This window comes from Narcine bancroftii, chromosome 11 (assembly GCF_036971445.1).
Source record: "Narcine bancroftii isolate sNarBan1 chromosome 11, sNarBan1.hap1, whole genome shotgun sequence".
Classification (NCBI taxonomy): Eukaryota; Metazoa; Chordata; class Chondrichthyes; order Torpediniformes; family Narcinidae; genus Narcine; species Narcine bancroftii.
Window position 1 is genome coordinate 104,048,460 of NC_091479.1, and position 15,843 is coordinate 104,064,302.

The 15,843-nt window shown below is 56.7% G+C and overlaps 1 protein-coding gene and 2 long non-coding RNA genes across 7 annotated transcripts in view; 2 read left to right on the forward strand and 1 right to left on the reverse strand.

Annotated features, from left to right (window-relative positions):
- Positions 1 to 10,694, forward strand: part of LOC138746261 (uncharacterized) — a 121,590-nt gene extending 110,896 nt beyond the window's left edge. For all 5 annotated transcript variants that reach the window (XM_069904380.1, XM_069904381.1, XM_069904382.1 and 2 more), the window contains one exon: positions 7,432 to 10,694. In XM_069904380.1, the coding sequence (XP_069760481.1) occupies positions 7,432 to 7,662 (231 nt within the window). In that variant the 3' untranslated portion in view covers positions 7,663 to 10,694. The remainder of the gene's footprint in view (positions 1 to 7,431) is intronic.
- A 22-nt stretch (positions 10,695 to 10,716) lies between these two features.
- Positions 10,717 to 12,002, forward strand: LOC138746266 (uncharacterized). Its single transcript, XR_011346827.1, has 3 exons — positions 10,717 to 11,348; positions 11,454 to 11,564; positions 11,853 to 12,002. It is a non-coding gene; the product is annotated as an uncharacterized lncRNA (long non-coding RNA).
- An 851-nt stretch (positions 12,003 to 12,853) lies between these two features.
- On the reverse strand, positions 12,854 to 15,007 carry LOC138745682 (uncharacterized). Its single transcript, XR_011346406.1, has 2 exons — positions 14,569 to 15,007; positions 12,854 to 12,996 (listed from the first exon to the last, which is right to left on the reverse strand). It is a non-coding gene; the product is annotated as an uncharacterized lncRNA (long non-coding RNA).
- Between the last annotated feature and the right edge of the window lie 836 nt (positions 15,008 to 15,843).

Below are 15,843 nucleotides of genomic sequence, written 5' to 3' on the forward strand. Positions count from 1 at the left end.
TCGCCCAGCCCGTGGGACTCGCCCAGCCCGTGGGACTCGCCCAGCCCGTGGGACTCGCCCAGCCCGTGGGACTCGCCCAGCCCGTGGGACTCGCCCAGCCCGTGGGACTCGCCCAGCCCGTGGGACTCGCCCAGCCCGTGGGACTCGCCCAGCCCGTGGGACTCGCCCAGCCCGTGGGACTCGCCCAGCCCGTGGGACTCGCCCAGCCCGTGGGACTCGCCCAGCCCGTGGGACTCGCCCAGCCCGTGGGACTCGCCCAGCCCGTGGGACTCGCCCAGCCCGTGGGACTCGCCCAGCCCGTGGGACTCGCCCAGCCCGTGGGACTCGCCCAGCCCGTGGGACTCGCCCAGCCCGTGGGACTCGCCCAGCCCGTGGGACTCGCCCAGCCCGTGGGACTCGCCCAGCCCGTGGGACTCGCCCAGCCCGTGGGACTCGCCCAGCCCGTGGGACTCGCCCAGCCCGTGGGACTCGCCCAGCCCGTGGGACTCGCCCAGCCCGTGGGACTCGCCCAGCCCGTGGGACTCGCCCAGCCCGTGGGACTCGCCCAGCCCGTGGGACTCGCCCAGCCCGTGGGACTCGCCCAGCCCGTGGGACTCGCCCAGCCCGTGGGACTCGCCCAGCCCGTGGGACTCGCCCAGCCCGTGGGACTCGCCCAGCCCGTGGGACTCGCCCAGCCCGTGGGACTCGCCCAGCCCGTGGGACTCGCCCAGCCCGTGGGACTCGCCCAGCCCGTGGGACTCGCCCAGCCCGTGGGACTCGCCCAGCCCGTGGGACTCGCCCAGCCCGTGGGACTCGCCCAGCCCGTGGGACTCGCCCAGCCCGTGGGACTCGCCCAGCCCGTGGGACTCGCCCAGCCCGTGGGACTCGCCCAGCCCGTGGGACTCGCCCAGCCCGTGGGACTCGCCCAGCCCGTGGGACTCGCCCAGCCCGTGGGACTCGCCCAGCCCGTGGGACTCGCCCAGCCCGTGGGACTCGCCCAGCCCGTGGGACTCGCCCAGCCCGTGGGACTCGCCCAGCCCGTGGGACTCGCCCAGCCCGTGGGACTCGCCCAGCCCGTGGGACTCGCCCAGCCCGTGGGACTCGCCCAGCCCGTGGGACTCGCCCAGCCCGTGGGACTCGCCCAGCCCGTGGGACTCGCCCAGCCCGTGGGACTCGCCCAGCCCGTGGGACTCGCCCAGCCCGTGGGACTCGCCCAGCCCGTGGGACTCGCCCAGCCCGTGGGACTCGCCCAGCCCGTGGGACTCGCCCAGCCCGTGGGACTCGCCCAGCCCGTGGGACTCGCCCAGCCCGTGGGACTCGCCCAGCCCGTGGGACTCGCCCAGCCCGTGGGACTCGCCCAGCCCGTGGGACTCGCCCAGCCCGTGGGACTCGCCCAGCCCGTGGGACTCGCCCAGCCCGTGGGACTCGCCCAGCCCGTGGGACTCGCCCAGCCCGTGGGACTCGCCCAGCCCGTGGGACTCGCCCAGCCCGTGGGACTCGCCCAGCCCGTGGGACTCGCCCAGCCCGTGGGACTCGCCCAGCCCGTGGGACTCGCCCAGCCCGTGGGACTCGCCCAGCCCGTGGGACTCGCCCAGCCCGTGGGACTCGCCCAGCCCGTGGGACTCGCCCAGCCCGTGGGACTCGCCCAGCCCGTGGGACTCGCCCAGCCCGTGGGACTCGCCCAGCCCGTGGGACTCGCCCAGCCCGTGGGACTCGCCCAGCCCGTGGGACTCGCCCAGCCCGTGGGACTCGCCCAGCCCGTGGGACTCGCCCAGCCCGTGGGACTCGCCCAGCCCGTGGGACTCGCCCAGCCCGTGGGACTCGCCCAGCCCGTGGGACTCGCCCAGCCCGTGGGACTCGCCCAGCCCGTGGGACTCGCCCAGCCCGTGGGACTCGCCCAGCCCGTGGGACTCGCCCAGCCCGTGGGACTCGCCCAGCCCGTGGGACTCGCCCAGCCCGTGGGACTCGCCCAGCCCGTGGGACTCGCCCAGCCCGTGGGACTCGCCCAGCCCGTGGGACTCGCCCAGCCCGTGGGACTCGCCCAGCCCGTGGGACTCGCCCAGCCCGTGGGACTCGCCCAGCCCGTGGGACTCGCCCAGCCCGTGGGACTCGCCCAGCCCGTGGGACTCGCCCAGCCCGTGGGACTCGCCCAGCCCGTGGGACTCGCCCAGCCCGTGGGACTCGCCCAGCCCGTGGGACTCGCCCAGCCCGTGGGACTCGCCCAGCCCGTGGGACTCGCCCAGCCCGTGGGACTCGCCCAGCCCGTGGGACTCGCCCAGCCCGTGGGACTCGCCCAGCCCGTGGGACTCGCCCAGCCCGTGGGACTCGCCCAGCCCGTGGGACTCGCCCAGCCCGTGGGACTCGCCCAGCCCGTGGGACTCGCCCAGCCCGTGGGACTCGCCCAGCCCGTGGGACTCGCCCAGCCCGTGGGACTCGCCCAGCCCGTGGGACTCGCCCAGCCCGTGGGACTCGCCCAGCCCGTGGGACTCGCCCAGCCCGTGGGACTCGCCCAGCCCGTGGGACTCGCCCAGCCCGTGGGACTCGCCCAGCCCGTGGGACTCGCCCAGCCCGTGGGACTCGCCCAGCCCGTGGGACTCGCCCAGCCCGTGGGACTCGCCCAGCCCGTGGGACTCGCCCAGCCCGTGGGACTCGCCCAGCCCGTGGGACTCGCCCAGCCCGTGGGACTCGCCCAGCCCGTGGGACTCGCCCAGCCCGTGGGACTCGCCCAGCCCGTGGGACTCGCCCAGCCCGTGGGACTCGCCCAGCCCGTGGGACTCGCCCAGCCCGTGGGACTCGCCCAGCCCGTGGGACTCGCCCAGCCCGTGGGACTCGCCCAGCCCGTGGGACTCGCCCAGCCCGTGGGACTCGCCCAGCCCGTGGGACTCGCCCAGCCCGTGGGACTCGCCCAGCCCGTGGGACTCGCCCAGCCCGTGGGACTCGCCCAGCCCGTGGGACTCGCCCAGCCCGTGGGACTCGCCCAGCCCGTGGGACTCGCCCAGCCCGTGGGACTCGCCCAGCCCGTGGGACTCGCCCAGCCCGTGGGACTCGCCCAGCCCGTGGGACTCGCCCAGCCCGTGGGACTCGCCCAGCCCGTGGGACTCGCCCAGCCCGTGGGACTCGCCCAGCCCGTGGGACTCGCCCAGCCCGTGGGACTCGCCCAGCCCGTGGGACTCGCCCAGCCCGTGGGACTCGCCCAGCCCGTGGGACTCGCCCAGCCCGTGGGACTCGCCCAGCCCGTGGGACTCGCCCAGCCCGTGGGACTCGCCCAGCCCGTGGGACTCGCCCAGCCCGTGGGACTCGCCCAGCCCGTGGGACTCGCCCAGCCCGTGGGACTCGCCCAGCCCGTGGGACTCGCCCAGCCCGTGGGACTCGCCCAGCCCGTGGGACTCGCCCAGCCCGTGGGACTCGCCCAGCCCGTGGGACTCGCCCAGCCCGTGGGACTCGCCCAGCCCGTGGGACTCGCCCAGCCCGTGGGACTCGCCCAGCCCGTGGGACTCGCCCAGCCCGTGGGACTCGCCCAGCCCGTGGGACTCGCCCAGCCCGTGGGACTCGCCCAGCCCGTGGGACTCGCCCAGCCCGTGGGACTCGCCCAGCCCGTGGGACTCGCCCAGCCCGTGGGACTCGCCCAGCCCGTGGGACTCGCCCAGCCCGTGGGACTCGCCCAGCCCGTGGGACTCGCCCAGCCCGTGGGACTCGCCCAGCCCGTGGGACTCGCCCAGCCCGTGGGACTCGCCCAGCCCGTGGGACTCGCCCAGCCCGTGGGACTCGCCCAGCCCGTGGGACTCGCCCAGCCCGTGGGACTCGCCCAGCCCGTGGGACTCGCCCAGCCCGTGGGACTCGCCCAGCCCGTGGGACTCGCCCAGCCCGTGGGACTCGCCCAGCCCGTGGGACTCGCCCAGCCCGTGGGACTCGCCCAGCCCGTGGGACTCGCCCAGCCCGTGGGACTCGCCCAGCCCGTGGGACTCGCCCAGCCCGTGGGACTCGCCCAGCCCGTGGGACTCGCCCAGCCCGTGGGACTCGCCCAGCCCGTGGGACTCGCCCAGCCCGTGGGACTCGCCCAGCCCGTGGGACTCGCCCAGCCCGTGGGACTCGCCCAGCCCGTGGGACTCGCCCAGCCCGTGGGACTCGCCCAGCCCGTGGGACTCGCCCAGCCCGTGGGACTCGCCCAGCCCGTGGGACTCGCCCAGCCCGTGGGACTCGCCCAGCCCGTGGGACTCGCCCAGCCCGTGGGACTCGCCCAGCCCGTGGGACTCGCCCAGCCCGTGGGACTCGCCCAGCCCGTGGGACTCGCCCAGCCCGTGGGACTCGCCCAGCCCGTGGGACTCGCCCAGCCCGTGGGACTCGCCCAGCCCGTGGGACTCGCCCAGCCCGTGGGACTCGCCCAGCCCGTGGGACTCGCCCAGCCCGTGGGACTCGCCCAGCCCGTGGGACTCGCCCAGCCCGTGGGACTCGCCCAGCCCGTGGGACTCGCCCAGCCCGTGGGACTCGCCCAGCCCGTGGGACTCGCCCAGCCCGTGGGACTCGCCCAGCCCGTGGGACTCGCCCAGCCCGTGGGACTCGCCCAGCCCGTGGGACTCGCCCAGCCCGTGGGACTCGCCCAGCCCGTGGGACTCGCCCAGCCCGTGGGACTCGCCCAGCCCGTGGGACTCGCCCAGCCCGTGGGACTCGCCCAGCCCGTGGGACTCGCCCAGCCCGTGGGACTCGCCCAGCCCGTGGGACTCGCCCAGCCCGTGGGACTCGCCCAGCCCGTGGGACTCGCCCAGCCCGTGGGACTCGCCCAGCCCGTGGGACTCGCCCAGCCCGTGGGACTCGCCCAGCCCGTGGGACTCGCCCAGCCCGTGGGACTCGCCCAGCCCGTGGGACTCGCCCAGCCCGTGGGACTCGCCCAGCCCGTGGGACTCGCCCAGCCCGTGGGACTCGCCCAGCCCGTGGGACTCGCCCAGCCCGTGGGACTCGCCCAGCCCGTGGGACTCGCCCAGCCCGTGGGACTCGCCCAGCCCGTGGGACTCGCCCAGCCCGTGGGACTCGCCCAGCCCGTGGGACTCGCCCAGCCCGTGGGACTCGCCCAGCCCGTGGGACTCGCCCAGCCCGTGGGACTCGCCCAGCCCGTGGGACTCGCCCAGCCCGTGGGACTCGCCCAGCCCGTGGGACTCGCCCAGCCCGTGGGACTCGCCCAGCCCGTGGGACTCGCCCAGCCCGTGGGACTCGCCCAGCCCGTGGGACTCGCCCAGCCCGTGGGACTCGCCCAGCCCGTGGGACTCGCCCAGCCCGTGGGACTCGCCCAGCCCGTGGGACTCGCCCAGCCCGTGGGACTCGCCCAGCCCGTGGGACTCGCCCAGCCCGTGGGACTCGCCCAGCCCGTGGGACTCGCCCAGCCCGTGGGACTCGCCCAGCCCGTGGGACTCGCCCAGCCCGTGGGACTCGCCCAGCCCGTGGGACTCGCCCAGCCCGTGGGACTCGCCCAGCCCGTGGGACTCGCCCAGCCCGTGGGACTCGCCCAGCCCGTGGGACTCGCCCAGCCCGTGGGACTCGCCCAGCCCGTGGGACTCGCCCAGCCCGTGGGACTCGCCCAGCCCGTGGGACTCGCCCAGCCCGTGGGACTCGCCCAGCCCGTGGGACTCGCCCAGCCCGTGGGACTCGCCCAGCCCGTGGGACTCGCCCAGCCCGTGGGACTCGCCCAGCCCGTGGGACTCGCCCAGCCCGTGGGACTCGCCCAGCCCGTGGGACTCGCCCAGCCCGTGGGACTCGCCCAGCCCGTGGGACTCGCCCAGCCCGTGGGACTCGCCCAGCCCGTGGGACTCGCCCAGCCCGTGGGACTCGCCCAGCCCGTGGGACTCGCCCAGCCCGTGGGACTCGCCCAGCCCGTGGGACTCGCCCAGCCCGTGGGACTCGCCCAGCCCGTGGGACTCGCCCAGCCCGTGGGACTCGCCCAGCCCGTGGGACTCGCCCAGCCCGTGGGACTCGCCCAGCCCGTGGGACTCGCCCAGCCCGTGGGACTCGCCCAGCCCGTGGGACTCGCCCAGCCCGTGGGACTCGCCCAGCCCGTGGGACTCGCCCAGCCCGTGGGACTCGCCCAGCCCGTGGGACTCGCCCAGCCCGTGGGACTCGCCCAGCCCGTGGGACTCGCCCAGCCCGTGGGACTCGCCCAGCCCGTGGGACTCGCCCAGCCCGTGGGACTCGCCCAGCCCGTGGGACTCGCCCAGCCCGTGGGACTCGCCCAGCCCGTGGGACTCGCCCAGCCCGTGGGACTCGCCCAGCCCGTGGGACTCGCCCAGCCCGTGGGACTCGCCCATCCTCCACCTGACCCCTTGTCTCTCTCCCCTCTTTGTCTGGCATTGGCTAATCTTCTGGCTCTCCCCATCATGTTTCACCTCCCCCTGGTTCACCAGTCCAATGTGGCCCCTGCCTCATCTCTCCCACCCTGTGCCAAATGCATTGTCCAGTCTGGATAAAGTGATCAGTTTGAAATGTTAATCATTTTCTTTTCTCCCACTGATACTGCTCAACCTGCTAAGTTCCTCCATCTTGTAGCTACCCATCCCATGGGATGATGATGGTTCCTTTCAGTCCATTTGTGAGGCTTGATAGGAGTATACCCCACTCCTCAGAAAGGAACAACATGTGCGTGAATAGATTTAGGTGAGATGGGGTTAGACCCACCCTATCAACATCCCCTCCAGGATCCAGTGGCATGGTGAGATCCAAGACAGCTGGGGGGGTGTAGTTCTGTTCTAGTGAATGGCTAGAACAAGCATCAATGCAAGGGATGCCCTTTCCACGCTTCACAGCACGTGTTTGCTCAATGGCCTGCGAGAGGATTTGTCCAGCCTTGTTTTTCATCCTGCAGGGGTGTCTAGCCTCCCTCTGCACCAGGCAAGCCTGGTGGGGGAGCTGGTTTAGTTGTCAATCACCCGACAGGTTACATGTTACCAATAGCACTGATGAGAGACCGGACATTGTTCCTCCATCAGAGGATGTTTAAGACCATAAGATACAGGATGAGTAGGCCATTCAGCCTGTTGATTCTGCCCCACCATTCCATCACAAGATGATCCATTCTCCCACTCAGCCCCACTCTTCTGCCTTCTCCCCATAACCTTTGATACCCTGACTATTGAGGCCCCTATCAGTCTCTGCCTTAAATACAGCCAACAACCTGGCCTCCACAGCTGTTGAAATACAGAAAGGACAGTGGACACAGATTTCACAAGAACTTTTAAAAAAGCTGCCAAATGTTCAAAATAATTAGTTCCCCCAACACTTCCTAACCCCAACAAACTCCCTATTTCCCCACAGATCTTCAGTTGGTAAAAAGACCAGCTAAGCTAGAGTGGGATGAAATGACAGCTAGTTGCAAGACGATATTTCACACACTGGTTAAAAATGCAGGTGGTCATAGATTCTGACTGTTGTGAAAATCTAGTAATCAAGGAATTCCTTCTGATTTCACAGCAACTATTCCTGTGTAATCTCGAAGCAGGGTCGAACATGATGACGGTCGAGCAGTTTCTGCTGGAGTTAAAGGCTGGTGGAATCAGTCAGCTGCACGAAGAGAAAGTCCGACAAGAACTCCAACACACCAGAAACCTGGATCTACTGGATTTCCTCACCTATCTCCCGCTTTTTGTCCTCATCCATAATTTAGTTGTCTCAAATCCACTAGATAGCTCCGCAACACTCTGAGTTTGGAAGCAGAAGTTCAGAGCGACATATTGCTGATAAGGGAGACCATTATATTGGCACCTCATGGAGAATATCCTGGAGGGACTGGTGTCGATTGTACAGTGGTTCTCAACCTTTTTCTTTCCACTCTGATTAGAAAAGGATTGCTTAAGGTGGGAAGGGAAGGTTGAGAATCACTGCTCTGGACCCAATTGTTACTGAAATATTTTGCTTGAGAAAATTTGTCATTGGCCTATTTCCTTTGGAGTTATGAAACCGTGCACATGACGAGTCAATGAGGGACAATTAAAACAGTGGTTTTCAAACTTTCTTTCCACTCAGATCACCTTAAGCAATCCCTTACTCATCACAGAGCATCGATGGCGCAGGGATTACTTAGTGATTTTATTTTGATGGAGTTTATACAAGGTTTGCCAACTCACTGAGAGCATTACAAGAACTGCAGTCTGGGTGCACTAACAGAGTGGAGGTCAAAGTTGGGATTTTCACTTTCCCAATAATGAGTGGGATTACCTCAGTGTGAGGGGCTACAATGCACCTGAGGGTTTTTTTTTTAAAAAAGGGAAGAAAATGTCCTTGATTATGAGGAGACGATGAGGAGGCTCATGGTGGGAACAAGGAACACAACTGCAAAAGGACAAGGTTGGCATTGAGTCAAGGACTTAAACTGAGGGAGGGCGGATTTCAATTGGGCGCAGCTACGCGTGTGGTAAATGGGAGGTGTTTAAAAGGGTCCAGAGCCAGCATATTCTTGTAAGGGTAAGAAAAAGTAGGATGAGTCAAAGATTTAGAACTATAGAACCTTAGAGCATTACCAGCACAGTAACAGGCCCCTTCAGCACTCCTCATCTGTGCTGGACCATTTTTTCTGCCTCATCCCACTGACCTGCACTGAGTCCACAGCCCTTCATATCTCTCCCATCCATGTACCTGTCTAAATTCTTCTTAAATTAAGCCTGCATTCACCTCTTCAGCTAGGAATTCATTCTACACCCCCACCACTGTGTGAAAATGAAAAGGAACAGCTTCTCCTGGAATCCAGGCCTTCCAGCCAAACACATGCAGACCTGAGGAGAGCACACAAACTCCTTACAGACAGCACAGGATTCAAACCCAGCTTGCTGGCACTGTAATGGCATTGCACTAAGCATGCTGTTTGTTGAGGGGAGAGGATAAATCTGAGTGTTTTGAGGTGGAAACTAAGAAAGGTGAGGAAGGAAAGGCAGTAGAGATTGTATACATGGCCTTTGTCAGATCCACATACTGGTGGATGGTCCAGAAAGTTAGGGCACATGGGATCAAAGGTGCACTGGCAAATTGGATCCAAAGTTGGCTTTGCAATAAGAGTTTGAGGACAATAGCAGAGGGATGTTTTTCTGACTTGTGGATCAGTGCTGGGACCTCCTGTTGCTTGTCATATACTTGGATAACTGGAATGGGAATGTGGATGGTTTGATAAGTAAGTTTGGCAAAGACAAAAAAAATGTTGAGTTGCTCAAAGCCAAGAAAATTTTCACGAGCTGTTCTTTTGTTAAAATTAAATAGAATTGTTTATTGTCATGTGTATTAAGATAGTGAAAAGATTTACTTTACGTGCTATTTAGCCCAAACTTACATATAGCAGGTAGTTCAATAATGAACTAAAAGTGCAGGGAGTAGTGTGTAAAATTGAGATTAGTCTTTCTTCCCTACCTTTATTAATGGAATTGCTACATTTTGATAGGAGGCAGATTAAAATTACAATTTTAGAATTAAATGATAGGTAATTATAAAGTGTGAATTGTGATCAAAGTGCTCAGATACACATTTTAGAATACTTTCCATGAAATACTTGACACAGATCAGTGGACTGCACTGTCCATGGTACTGAAACTGTGGGAATAGAAAATAGTTGTGAATTCAAGGGGTGAGTTCTAACCCCATCTACAAACTGCAATGAACAAATAACATACTGTGTGGAGTAGCAGCAAACAGTTTGTCAGGCATACACTGATATTTGCCAAGACATCAATTAATACAATTGATCTTCCTGGTTGACACTAATTTCCTGATTAAGGCAATGAAAGAATGACATGGACTTGCTGTTTCATGGCCTCAGGTGGTGTCTGCGCACATTCTCCTGTGACTGTACGGGTCTCTCCTGGGTGCACCATTTTCTCCCCATATCCCAAAAGCAGGAGGGTCAGTGAACTCAGTTATTCAGTATAGAAGCAGGCCATTTGGCCTGTTCATCCATACTAGCCAAGGTGTCGACCTGAACCACTTGCCTGTGTTTGGCCCATCTCTCCGATCTGTACACCTCTCTCAATGTGTGTTTTAAAAAAAAAACATTGCAAGTATACCTGCCTCTACGACTTTTTCATCCATAAACCACTGAAAAAAAGATATCTATCGGGTTCCCTTTAAATCTTTTTCCTCTCATTTTAAACCTACCCCCTTTAGTTTTAGATTCTTTTACACTGGGGAAAAACTGGGACTATTCACTGAGCTATGCCCCTAGTGAGTTTTTAAAAAAAACTGTCATGTCATCCCTCACCCTCCTGCCTCCAGGGAATAAAGTTTCTCATTCTAACTAATTCTACACTCCTGGTATCAGAAGTTAGACACTGAGTTTCCCCCGCTGTGTGGGGGAGCAGATGGAAATGTGGGCAAGATAAAATGGGATTGGTGTAACTGTGTGTAATGGTATACTGCATATAGACCATGTAGCACAGGAACAGGCCCTTTCAGCCCACGAGCCCATGCTGCCCAATTGACAACCACCACCACCACCACCTCCCCCCCACCCCATACATTTTTGAAGGGTGGGAAGAAACCAGACTCTGGAAAACCAACACAGACATGGAGAGAACATACAAACTCCTTATAGACAGTGAGCCCTGCTCCCCAATTGCTGGCACTGCAATAGTGTGGCGCTAATCAGGTCACCTCAAGAATGGCTGAGGTGACAATGGGCTTCATTGCAGAATTTGAACTTGAAAATGTGATTAAAATTAAAGACCAAGGCAAACTGATAAAATGAACAGGCAAGTTTTGGGTGAAATTACTTGAAAATGTGATTAAAATTAAAGACCAAGGCAAACTGATAAAATGAACAGGCAAGTTTTGGGTGAAATTTAATGAGGTAAAAACTGATCAGATTAATTTCATGAGAAATTCCAAAATGGGGTGTAAAATAAGATGCACAATTTTAAAAACTGCTCGAGCAAAAAGTAAAATATATACTCCCGAATGTTTTAAAATATAAAGTGCCCCTTCCAGTCTGTTGAAGAAACCGACCAAGAGCATGGAAGACAAGAACAAATTCCACTGCACCTTTCTAAAACATTGTTCCATCACAGCCAAGTATTGCAACCACTTCGAGGCACTTTAGCTAGGTCGTAAACACCCTTGAATGGTGGCAAGAGTGCAGCGCCAAAATGGTCCAATTCATTTGGACTTTCACAATAAGATGGCATGAGCCTACTTGGGTGGGGCTAAGACTAAGAGGAGATCTACAGTAGCTGTTCAAAAAACCTAGATTTTCATAAGAGATAGATGCAAAGAGATTGCTTGGGATTAAAATCCATTTAATCATTCAGACTAATGAAAAGATCAATTCAACATCAAAACAAGTATCCAAAAGTTAAACTTGAAGGTCTGCCGACAGTGATGGAAGTTAAAACAACACTGGAGAAACTCAGCAGGTCAGTGTCCTTTATAACACAAAAAATAGAACTATCCAAAGTAAGTGATTTGCCTTGAAACACTGAAAAAAGTGTTGATATTCATTCTAACTCTGTTTTAATCAGGTCAGACATGGAGCTTCCTTCATCTGCTCCACACAGGATTATACACTGAAATAATGGGGAAGGTTCTACAAAGGATGAGCAATTTGACCACTACGACATTGTATTTGAAAGGTAGAACCAGATCAAACTTTTAGTTGGTGTTTAAAATGTTTTAGGTTTTAAATTTTGACGTGCATCACGAGAACAGGTCTTTCCAGCCCATTAGCCTGTGTTGCCCTAATACCCAATTATCCTACAACCTCTGTATTTTGAAGGGTGGAAGGAAACCAGAGCACCCAGAGAAAACCCACACAGACATGGGGAGAGGGTGCAAACAACACAAGATTTGAACCTGGGTCACTGGTGCCTTAACAGGGGTCCACTAACCACTACACTAACTGTGCTGCTCTCTTCTTCCAGATCACTGGTAGCGGTGTCTTCCATACCCTCAAGCTCTGGACTGTCCTCCCTCAACATTTCTTTACCTGAAGATTCTCATCAAAACTTACCTCCAACTACCTGCACTCTTCTGCTCCAAGCAAGTCCTCTCTTCTTACAAGGTACAGCCATTCTACTCTGCTCACCCTGCACTCTGATGTTGTACATAACTAATCTTTCTTTTAAATCTTGTTGTGTCTGAACATTTATCCTGCTGCCCTTGCTTGGTGCTATTAGATCTTTCTTTACATTGTAATCCTAGACTCTGTAAATTGTGCTCTTTCATCAGCTGCATGAAAGTTACTCTGTTCACAGAAGAACCCTTCTCACTGCACTAGGTATTTTGTGACAATAAACAATTCTTATTTGGATTAATAGTTTCCAAATCAGATTTATTGTCATGAGCACATGTCACAAAATTTGTTGTGATTATATTGTGCATTACCAGTGGGAAAAAAATGGTTATAAATTACATTTTCATAAATACACTACTTTAAATAAATAAATCCAAGAGAAAAAAGTGAGTCTTCAGGCTCCTGGACCTCCTTCCTGATGGGAGCAGTCAGAAGAGGGCATGGCCTGGGTGATGGGGGTCCTTGAGGATAGAGGCTGCTTTTTTGAGGCACCACCTCCTTATTGGAGTGAAGATTGGTGCCTGTGATCACACTGGCCGAATTCACAACCCCCTAGCTATTTTCAGAGATGCAATTAGTATTAAAGTATTTTACTTTTTAATCATCGAAGATTGAATTTAAAAATATTTGTGAAAAATTCTCATAATTAAGTACTTTCATAAGCTTTTGTGTTTCATCCTGATCTGGACACCATTGGCAAGGTCAACATTTATTACTGATCCCAAAAGGAGCTCATCATTTACACTCGAGTCTGAATGCAGACTGGGTAAGGATGTTCATTTCCCTCACTAAAGGGCATCAATGAAGCAGATGACTTCTGGAGCAATCTGGTAGATTTAAGTCGACGAGTTTATACTCAGCAATTCAAGATTTATTGGATTTAAATCCCACAGCTTCCACATGGGATTCTAACCTCAGGCCTCTGCTTGGTTCATAAAGACCTCCAAGAAAATTCGTAGAATTGCTAAAGGAAAGGCATAATCTCCAACTCTCTGCAAAGAAAGAGTATGTAAATATGAATTAGAAGGACAGTGAGATTCTGGGCCACTATGCTTAGTGTTCTCAGAGCAATTGTGTCAGTGTTGTCTGCACCACTGACTCAGCCCTTTCAGAGCATGGAATGAGCTACTGACTTACATTCTGTGGAGGCTCTGTCAGTCCAAGACCTGAGAGATGGCACAGTGCATTAGGGAAAGAGACAGATAGACAAAACAACCTGCTGGAAGAACTCAGCAGGTCAAGCTGCATCCATGGGAGATAATAGAGTGGTCAATATTTTGAGCTGAAAACCAGTATTGAGGCTGGTGTTTGCTGTCTGTGCATCTTGTGGATAGAGTGGAGTCACTTTATTCCCCCGCCCACGATGGGTATGTCAAAAACAAGACAGTATTGTTTAAGGTGAGAGTGGGAAAGTTTAAAGGAGATGGGTGCAGCAGGTTTCTTATACAGAGAGTGGGGGGTGGGGGGGCTGGGAATATGCTGTTGAGAGAGAAGGTGGAAGCAGATATGGCAGTGGTGTTCACTGTAAAAATAAGATCAACCCAGGATGCATGTAGATGGGTGTTTGTCAGTGCTAAATTGATAGGCCCCCCCCGACCCCCCCGACCCGACCCCGCCCCCCCCCGCCCCCCACCCCCGCCCCCCCGCCCCAGTTATCTCAGTTATCTTTCCAGAGTATGTGATTTTAGAATCTGAGGGCATAGATTTAAGGGGAGAGGGGAAACATTTAATGGAGAGCCAAATAACTTTTTAAAAAACTGTATAAAAACAAGATGATTGCTCCATGGAACAAGCTTGCAGAGGAAATGGGAGAGTTGAAAACTGTTCAAAAGCCTCAGACAGCTAATGGACTGCCATTTGGAGAAGATAAGTGAAGGCAGGCCAAGGTACAATGTAATGTAGAGATTAGCAAGAACTTTGCATTTAGCTTACAACATTTAAAACAAATTTCTGGATAGGAAAAGCTTGGACGAATATGGGCCAAATGCAGGGGAACAGGACTAGCTTAGGAATGCCCCTTGGTGGAGGTGAAAATTTATTGTCATACACACAAGTACAATGTACAGTTGCACCAAAATATTTACTCTCTGGAGCCACTCAAGGTCATAAGACACACCATTAACAATCACCTCAATAAGCCAAAACAAAATAAATAATAAATGTACGAGGATAGATAGATTGAATATTCAGAGTTCCAGTTAGTGCATGGAAAATAAAAGTGACATTTCAATAGGTTAAACAGATCAATTGGTGGTCCCAGAGTAATTTAGGATTGTGATGAGGGAGGTTCAAGAGCCTGACAGCTGACTGATAAAAGCATTTCTTGAACCTAGGGTGTTAGTCTTCAGGCTTTTGTACCTTCTGTCTGAAGGGAGCAGAAGTTGTGACCAGGGTGGTAGGGGTCCTTCTTGAGGCAGTGACTCAGAGGGCAGGAGGTCCTGATCCTGTGATGGGCCTGGTCATATTTGCCCCCTTTCATGGCATAAATTGTGTGGAAGGACTGGTTTCTACGCTGACTGATTCAGCACCCTCCAAACCTTACATTGAAGAACATTATCATTTACCACTGTCTGTCGCCTCTTGGCATCAAGACAAATGGGAATGTTGAAATTCCCTGGGTGTTCCGAAAATCTCGTCAACATGCAGAGCTTTTTCAGACTCCGGACGCTTCGGTGTTCATTCTGCTTCCACGGCTTCACTCCTGTAAAGAGCAATTGCAGTGCAGAGAGCCAAATGTGCCTCCCTCTCAGTCCACAACACAGATCATCGAAGCTTGCTTTGAATCCTCAGATTGTAGGAAGAATTTCCGGAACACACGCACAAAACAAATTTCTGAAGCTGAAATGTGCATGCAGGCAAAAAAATGAGGAGAGTCACCTTTCACCCCACACTATTATCATGGTTAATGTTTGCAGCAGAATCTCGAAAAGAAAGTATTGTTGATGGTTGCCAGGTCTTCCCTAGCAACCTCAATGACACGCTGCTGCACTGAAGGCTTAGAATGGGGCTCTTTGTCAAATGGTTTTGTCACACCCCTGCACCTCCAACCCCTCCCAACCCCCCACTACCCCAAACCTTGTATTTATCAGGATGATGTGATAAAGGGGAAAGTGTTTATTTCCAATGGTTGGAGTTTGAATCACAAGCTGAAATTTCTAACATTTCTTTTAGAATTTTGCACTCATCCAACATGTTCCACTCCATTAAGTGGAAAGGTTATTAACTAGTGTAATTTTTCTGATCTCAATAGGAAACTCTTGCTAGTTCGACCAATGCAGGACAATCAGTCAGGAGGTGATGATGTATAAGTCAAGTAGAGAGACTGGGGAAAATGTGAATTTCCCTTCAAACAATGAGGCAATTTACTGGAGGTACCAACATTGTGAGGTGAAAACGCTGAAATGCTGGAAGAGCTCAGCCAGTCTTTTCAGTGTTCATAGGAGACGAAGATAATATTGCCAACATTTCAGGCCCAAGCCCTTCAAGGAACGAGCAAAGGAATAATGCTTCTTGTACATAACGTTTATCCTTCTGTGATACCTGTCCATCAAGCCTACCCAACAAGACAGAACACTACAGCACAGAAAATAGGCCATTCAGCCCTTCTAGCCTGTACCGACCATTGTTCAGCTGGTCTCAATTACCTGCTCCCATTCCATAACCCTCCAGACCTCTCCCATCCAATTTATTCTTAAACTCAAGATCAAGTCTGCATTCACCACATCAGATGGCAGCTCACTCCACACTCCCACCACTGAGTGAAGGTTCTCCTCCTATTTTTGTCATCAGTAAACTTGCTGATCCAATTTACCACATTATCATCCAGGTCATTGATGTCG